This window comes from Cervus canadensis, chromosome 23 (genome assembly GCF_019320065.1).
Source record: "Cervus canadensis isolate Bull #8, Minnesota chromosome 23, ASM1932006v1, whole genome shotgun sequence".
Lineage (NCBI taxonomy): Eukaryota > Metazoa > Chordata > Mammalia > Artiodactyla > Cervidae > Cervus > Cervus canadensis.
Window position 1 is genome coordinate 13,395,486 of NC_057408.1, and position 8,392 is coordinate 13,403,877.

General features: G+C 49.8%; 1 protein-coding gene across 1 annotated transcript in view; it reads left to right on the forward strand.

Moving 5' to 3' along the window:
- LOC122425590 (O-acyltransferase like protein-like) overlaps positions 1-7,338 on the forward strand; it is a 32,525-nt gene extending 25,187 nt beyond the window's left edge. Inside the window, exons 8-10 of the mRNA XM_043444079.1 lie at positions 1,004-1,190; positions 6,347-6,489; positions 6,794-7,338. Of these exons, the coding sequence (XP_043300014.1) occupies positions 1,004-1,190; positions 6,347-6,489; positions 6,794-6,949 (486 nt within the window). The 3' untranslated portion in view covers positions 6,950-7,338. The remainder of the gene's footprint in view (positions 1-1,003; positions 1,191-6,346; positions 6,490-6,793) is intronic.
- Positions 7,339-8,392: the final 1,054 nt, after the last annotated feature.

Genomic DNA, 8,392 nt, shown 5'->3' on the forward strand with positions numbered 1-8,392 from the left:
TCCAACCATCTCATCCTCTGTAATCCCCTTCTCCTCCTGCCTTCAACCTTTCCCAGCATCAGGGTCTTTTCCAATGAATCAGTTCTTCGAATCCTGTGGCCAAAGTACTGGAGTTTCAGCTTCAACATCAGTCCTTCCAATGAATATTCAGGACTGATTTTCTTTAGGATGAACTGGTTGGATCTCCTTGCTGTCCAAGGGACTCTCAAGAGTCTTAACCCCCTGAAAAGGTCAGGTAAGGTGAAATCTAAGATCTTGAACTGAGCCCAGTAATACTGATTGAATTTAACTCACGGGGCTATTCTGTGTGCTGGAAACGTCTCCATTCTCCCATTCCTTCCGCCATGCTGTGTCCCCAGTGACGGGCGTGGCCCAGGCATGGGCTGTGTGTTGGGGGCTCTCACATTTAGGGTGGGGGCAGAACCAATCGAGGAGCCCTACTTGGTTGGAACAGAGTGGGAGGTTCGGAGTGGTGGGGGGCACGACTACAGCATTACCTTTCCTTCTTTCTTTTAACTGTAAAAATGATTCAAAATTCACTATAAGTTGCAAAAGTAGTAGAGATCTTGTGAATCCTCAACCCTTGTTTCTCCACCAGTAAGATGTTCTGTAACTATGGGATATGATCCCAACCGAGACACTGACGTTGACACAGTCCATCAGCCTTAGATCCACCAGTTTCACGCGTACGCGTTTGTGCGTGTGTACAGTTTTGTGCAATTTTATCATGTCTGTAGGTTTGTGTGACCACCACCCCCATCAAGGTGCAGAGCTCCCCTGCCACCACGAAGGTCACCCTGTGGACGTGGTCACACACCCTTCTGGCCCCCACCCCGCCCCCACCCTGACCCTTCGTAACCACTAAGCTGAGCTTTCTGTTCCAGTCCAGAGGTTTACCAACAGGCCCTGAAAGTGACTGATAACACACCAAATGTCAGTGTAACAGGGATGACATGCCCCGTGGCCAGGATGGGCTGTGAGCAGAGCCTCTCCTCTCCCCCAGGGGCAGGCTCTGCTGGGCTGGGGGTGCTCCCTGTCGACTCTCCTGCTAGTGGTCGCCCTGGCCTACACGGTGGACGACGTCTCCCCCACCTCCTCTGTTGCCGCTGCTGTTTACCAAGGCCTCCACCGGACCGTGTGGGCGGCGGCCGTGGGCTGGGTCCTGTTCGCGTGTCAGGAAGGCTATGGAGGTAGGATGCAGCGACGGGCTTGCGGGGGGCTCACACGCGGGTCTGTTAAGGGCGACAATGTGAGACCATGTGTACATGGACTAGTATTGACCGATGAATGACTGACAGAGACTCAAAGACACCCTTTGTCTACATATTTGGGGAAACCTACCCGTATATTCTGGAGAAGGAGGTGGCAAGCCACTCCAGTATCCTTGCCTGGAAAATCCCATGGACAGAGGAGCCTGGTGGGCTGCAGTCCATGGGGTCGCAAAGAGTCGGACACGACTGAGCGACTTAACACTTACTTACTTACCCATATATTCTGTTTGAGATGTTTATACTGGTTTATATACACATGCAGGTTCTAAAAGAAAAATCGACAGCCTCTCCAATGAAGCTAGTTTAGAAATTAAAATAGGGACTTCCTGGTGGTCCTGTGGCTAAAACTCCACGATCCCAGTGCAGGGAGCCTGGGTTCGACCCCTGGTTGGGGAACTAGATCCCACGTGCTGAAACTATGAGCTCATATGCCACAACCGAAAGATCCTGAGTCCTGCAAGTAAGACTTAGTGCAGAAAATCAAATAAATAAATATTTTTTTGTAACAAAAGAAAGAAAATGCTTTTAAAAAAAAAGAAGAAGAAATTGGAAGTGAGCAGGTATGGTAATGTCATGAGGAAGAAAATCGCAGTGCTGGGACCCACTCCCACTGTCGTCTCCCCCTCTGACCATGTGAACTAAAGAGTTAGCAACACCCCCTCAGCCCTTTGATAACGGGGACACTCTTTCTGTTGAGCCAGCCTTTCAGAGTGGAACAGATAAAGAGCTTAAATGGAAAGAAAGGATCTTCTCTAGATTAGAAATGTCTGTTCAGATCACCTGACTTTTCCCTTCTTTCCTCTCTATTGGCCACAAGGTACCTGCTTATCTGCTACTGTGAGTCACTCAGCCGTGTCCAACTCTTTTCGACCCCCCATGGACTCTAGAGCCTGCCAGGCTCCTCTGTCCGTGGGATTCTCCAGGCAAGAAGACTGGAGTGGGTTGCTGTTCCCTTCTCCAGGGGATCTTCCCGACCCTGGGATCAAACCCGTGTCTCTCGCATTGCAGGCAGATTCTTTACTGTCTCAGCCACCAGAGAATCCCACGAGGTGCTTGAGGTATCAGCAGATGACCAAGAAAGGCTGGCAGGAATCTCCCAAGTGGAGACACGACACATTTGTACCCCTCCCCTACCCGGGAAATAATCGGGGTGAGTTTAAAACTTGGCCTGTGAACCCAAACCCGTTAGCCTCAGCAAAGGTGGTTGGAAAAGCCTGATGAAGTGAACATAACGAGTCCTGCTTATTGAATGCAAGCTCGGGTCAGGCCCCGCGGAGAACTTCACCCGCGGCCTCGGGCGGCACTGGCCACACGGCTACAGGTAGGGCTATAAACAGCTCTGTTCTCAGCGAGGAAAATGGGGCCTGGAGATGAAGCCCGCTGTGAAGGTCACACAGCTGGAAAGCGAGCCTGGGCCTCAGGACGCAGCCTGAAGCCCCTCTTCATTTCCGCATGCCAGCCCCTCTCCCCACTCATGTTCAGATTGTTCATGCACTTTTATGCATGCAGAATGCTGAGAGATCTGTCCTTTAATATTTCAGCGTTAAAAGCTTTCCCTTCTATGGAGAACGATGTTGCAGGGGAATCAGGCTGGGTTCTGACTGATGTATTTGCATTTACGGGTTTGGATCCCATGACCTCCATTGATGACAATGACTGTGAACTGTTGACAGTCTCAGAACATAAACAGCTACTCTCCCTGGCCTGGCACAGGCCAGCTCGGATGTGCCAGCAAGCATCCCAGGATTCCTGTCTAATGCGACAGCCCTGTGGGCCAAGATAATAATTGGTTAGATTTCTCAGGTGGCTCGCTGGTAAAGAAGAATCCACCTGCCAATGCAGAGGATGTAAGAGATGGAGGTTCAATCCCTGGGTCAGGAAGATCCCCGGGAGAAGGAAATTCACTCCAGTATTCTTGCCTGGGAAATCCCATGGACTGAGTGAGCCTGGCAGGCTACAGTGCAAGGGGTCACAAATAGTTGTGAATGGCTTAGTGACTAAACAACAAGTGTTTTGTTGTATATATACATATATGTATATATATACGTATAAGCTACAATCTCTTATCCATTCATCTATTTTGTTTGCTTGCAAGATCTTAGTTCCCTGCCCAGGGATCAAACCTACACCTTTGGCACAGAGTCCTAACCACTGGGACCACCAGGGAATTCCCTCCATTTATCTGTTGATAGGCACTGAGGTTACTTTCATATCTTGGCATGGATTTTTTTTTTACTGACTTAATTCTACAACTATTTTGTTTGTTTCACAGGAGTAGCTTGGTTCACCATTTGAGATTCACATGGGGGCAAAGGCGCCTTTTGACTATGAGTTATATTTATTCACTTGATTGCATAAAATACTTAATTGAAAGGTCGCTCTATGCCAAGCACTGCTCTAGATGCTGAGGATATCACAATAAATAAGAAAAATCCCTCTCTGTAGGAGATTGCTATGGGGTAGGGAAAGTGCGAGACCAGGAGACTAGCAGCCTGAATAATGGTCTCCATCATTAGGTCCCAAACCCTTGGCAACTTGCTGCTGTGGTCAAGGATCTTGAGAAGGGGAGATTATTTTGGATTATTTGGGTGGGTCCTGAAAGCAATCACAGGTTTCCCTATAGAGGAGGCAGAGGGAGGTTTCACACACACACAGAGGCGCTGGTGACGTGAAGATTCGGCAGAGAGAGACTTGAAAACGCTGGTGTTGAGTGGGCTGCTGTGACTGCAAGCCACGGAATGTCAAGGCACCAGAGCTGGAAGAGACGAGGCGTGGATTCTCCCGCAGACCCTCCAGAGAATGTGACCCCATCCACACCTTGATCTTGGCCCGTGATGTTGATTTTGGGCCTCTGGTCCCCAGAATGATGAGAGAGCAAATTTCTGTTGTTTTAAGCCACCGTGTTTGTGTAGGTTGTTACAGCAGCCATAGGAAATGAACCCAGAGCCACATGAAGTAAATATATTTGTAATACAATTTCAGATGCAGATAAATATGGTGAGTAAAAACAAGCCAGGGGAATTTCCTGGCCGCGCAGTGGTTAGGACTCCATGCTTTCACTGCCAAGGATATGGGTTCGATCCCTGGTCAGAGAACTAAGATCCTGCAAGCCTTGCATCAAGACCAAAAATTTAAAAAAAAATTCAGGGGTGGGAGGGTAACTGGATTAGGGGTGCATTTGCAAATACGTGGTACAAAAGCAGTCCAGGCAGATGGAATCCTAAGGCAGAGTTCTCCAGTCTGGAACATGCTGAGTGGGTGAGGAGAACAGTAAGAAAACCAGTGAGTCAGGGGTCACGGATCCAGGCAGGAGAGGGATGGGAGTGAGGACAGAGAAGAAGGCAGGGCTCGGATCACGCCAGGCCATCAGGGCCTCCGGAGGAACTTGGATTTTATTCTAAGTGCCACGTGACATGATCTGGTTTGTGATTTTAAAAGATTAGTCTAGATGTTTTCTTTTCTGTGTGTGTATGTGTGTGTGGCTTGAAGTAACAGAAATTGATTTTCTGGTTTTGGAGATGGCTCAGAAGGTAAAAAAATCTGCCTGCGATGCATGAGACGCAGGAGATTCGGGTTCTATCCTGGGTCGGGAAGCTCCCCTGGAGGAGGGCATGGCAACCCACTCCAGTGTTCTTGTCTGGAGAATCCCCATGGACAGAGGAGCCTGGCAGGCTACAGTCCATGGGGTCGCAAAGAGTCGGACACGACTGAGCGACTGAGCTTGAGCACTCAGTTCTGCAGGCTAGAAATTCCAGATCAAGGCGTGGGCAAGGTCCTTCTGGGAGCTCTGAAGGGACTCCATCCCGCCCTCTCCGGGGTCCTGGACAGCCTCCGTGCGTCACTCCAGTCTCCGTCCCCGTCTCCACGTGGTTGTCTCCCCGCGTCTCTCCTCTGCGTCTGTGTCTCCTTTCTGTCTGTTTCCAGGACATTTTGGATTCAGGGCCCACCCTAATCCAAGATGACCTGACCTCTCATTCCTTACCTTAATTACATCATTTCCTTCTCCAGGGCGTTTTCCCGAGTCAGGGATCAAACCCAGGTCTACTGCATTGCAGGCAGATTCTTTACCGTCTGAGCCACCAAGGAAGCCCATTTGACATCTGCAAAGACCCTTATTTCCAATTCTGAGGTTCCAGGCGGACACAGCTTTGGGGGAATACCACCATTTACCCCACTGCAGAGAGCCATTGGTTTTATTCAGCAAGGGAATGGTTCATTGTTCTTATTTTAATTCCTTTAAATTCAATAGCCACAAGTGGCTCACAGCTATCAGAGGGGACAGCCCCGTTGCAGAAGACACACCAGTTACACAAGGTGAAGGCTCTGGGGCCACACGGTGTTCCCGCCCTTGTCCTGAGGTCCAGCAGCTTGCGTGCTGCGCCTTGAATCAGAACCCAGGCCGGCCAAGGGACTGTGCACCTTGTTTTATATGTGGAATGTTTTGTGCTCAGAGGTTGAAACCACACTAAGGAAATAAACTGGCTGTAAACTCAATATGAGCATCTCTTATTATTATTATATGTCTACAATGGGGAGTTGAAGTTTGTTTTGTTTTTGGCTTTGGCTTATCTGTTTTAGTTCATTCTCCAGGTGGCGATAGTGGTAAAGAACCCAACTGCCACTGCAGGAGATGCAGGAGATGTGAGTTTGATCCCTGGATTGGGAAGATCCCCTGGAAAAGCAAATGGCAACCCACTCCAGTGTTCTTGCCTGGAGAATCTCCATGGACAGAGGAGCCTGGTGGGCTACAGTCCACGGGGTTGCAAAGAGTTGGACACGAGTGAAGCAACTTAGCACACAATTAAAAAGAACATGGACTTCCTTGGTGGTCTGAGGGTTAAGACTCAGCCCTTCCAATGCAGGCGGTGAGAGTCTGATACCCTGTCAAGGAACTAGGATTCCATAGGCTGCACGGCATGGCCAGAACAAACCCAGAAAATATATAATGAATAAAGACCTTCTTAGAAGAAGGTTCACAGACTCAGGGGCAGGACCCAGAGGGATTGCGGTGAGCCCCCGTAGCCCCAGGCGCAGGAGGGGCTCACCGCTCTGGGAATCGGTGCCTGTCCCCCCAGGCCTGGTGACTCGGCTGCTCTCCTGCGGAGTCTGGACTTCCCTGGCCAGCATCAGCTACGCTTGTTACCTGGTGCACCCCACCCTCATCATCCTCTACAACGGGCTTCAGGAGACGCTGATTCACTACACAGACGTCAACATGGTGAGGCGGCCCCGCCCCCAGCTGGATGTGGCATCACCCTTTGTTCCCTCCTGGAACAGTACAAGCTTTTGGCTTCACGAGAAGCTTCTCTGTTTACTTCTCAAAAGCCTATTGTCCTTTGTTTTATTGGAGGGGGGACTTCAGTACAGGGTAGTATCGTTCTTTCCTTCTCTTTATTTTTAATGTTGGCGGCTGTTTGTCTTACAGATCTATTTCATACAGCCAGGATGGGGCCCTTGAGGGCCCAAACACAACCGGAATCTCGCAGTAAGACTGTGTCCGCCCTGTCCCCCTCTCTCTCTAGTTCTATCTCTTCTTGGGACACTGCTTGCTGACCTTCATCGCTGGGCTGGTCCTGACGCTGTGCGTTGAGAAGCCATGTCAGGAACTGAAGTGGTGTCTGCTGAAATCAGCGCCCGCAGGGCCAAGAGCTCCCGGAAAAACCCTGGAGAGTGGATGACCCTTTGTGGGAGGCGACGAGCAACGCCAAGGGTGGCTTCATTTATGTCACAAACGCTTGTGTTTCTTAAACAGGGTGTGAATCAGATTTTGTGAATATCTAAGGTAGACAAGTTCTCTGTGTTTATTATATAAAAGCGTTCTGTGATAATCTGTTTAGTATTTGTAGCATGATAACTGGCCCCAATGCAACTTTTTAGCAAAAAAAAAAAAATCTAGATTTTTTTTTGGGGGGGTTTTTTGGGTCTACATGTATTTTCTTTATCACTGGTCATTAAAAAGCATCAAAAGTAGTGAATTTAATATACCTTGAGGTTAAAATGTTCTCTTTTCTTGGTAAAATCACAGTATGTCCTTTGCACATCACCATTGTTTTTGTGTTGCTATGATGCCTTCATAGACTCATATGTTTATCCTGGATGGTATGATCCACCATGTACACAGTTCATGGGTTTGTCATTATAGGCATTTCAAGCATGATTCATTTTATAAGAGGGCATATGCTATGAGTTGAATTGTGGCCCCTGGAAAAGATAAAGGAAGTCCTAAACCCCCTGTGCCTTAGCAAGTGACCTTATTTGCAGATCTGGTAACTGAGTTTAAGTGAGATCATGAGAGGGACTTCCCCAGTGGTCCAGGTAAGACTCCACCTTCCAATGCAGGGGGTGTGGGTCCCATCCCTGGTTGGGAACAACGGTCCCACATGCTGCAGGGTATGGCCAAAAATTAAATAATAATAATAATAAAATTAACTACCTTAAGTATGAGGCTTCCCAGGTGGCACTTCCCAGCTGGCTCCAATGTTAAAGAATCCACCTGCCAATGCAGGAGACACGGGTTTGATCCCTGGGTCGGGAAGATGCCCTGGAGGAGGGCATGGCGACCCACTCTCGTATTCATGCCTGGAGAATCCCTTTTACCGTGGAGCCTGGTGGGCTACAGTCCATAGGTTTGCAAAGAACTGGACACGACTGAAGCGACCTAGCATCACACATGCACCTTAAATACATCATTTTAAAAACTGAGATCACGGGGTCGGGGAGTGGCTGGCCCTCATCCAGTGTGACTGGAGTCCTTACGCAAAGGGGAGGTCTGGGCACAGAGACAGACGACGTGGAGACACAAGGGGGCGATGGCCGTTGGCAAGCCCTGGGACACCGGGGGCTGCCGGCAACGCAGAGACTGGGCGAGGCGGGAAGGCGTCTCCCTGGCGCCGCAGAGGGAGCGGGGCCCCGCCCACACCTTGATTCCGGACTTCCCGCCTCCAGGACAACGGGATGATGCCTGTCTGTTCTGAACCGAGGGGGTGGGGATAGAAGCCACATACGCGGTCTCCTCCTTCTCCGTTAGAGGCTGTGTTGGGGGACGCTGTCTGTCTGCTAGGGCTCCTGTAACTGACAGCCGCGAGCTGCCACAAGTCCCTTGGACAGAGGAGCCTGGCGGG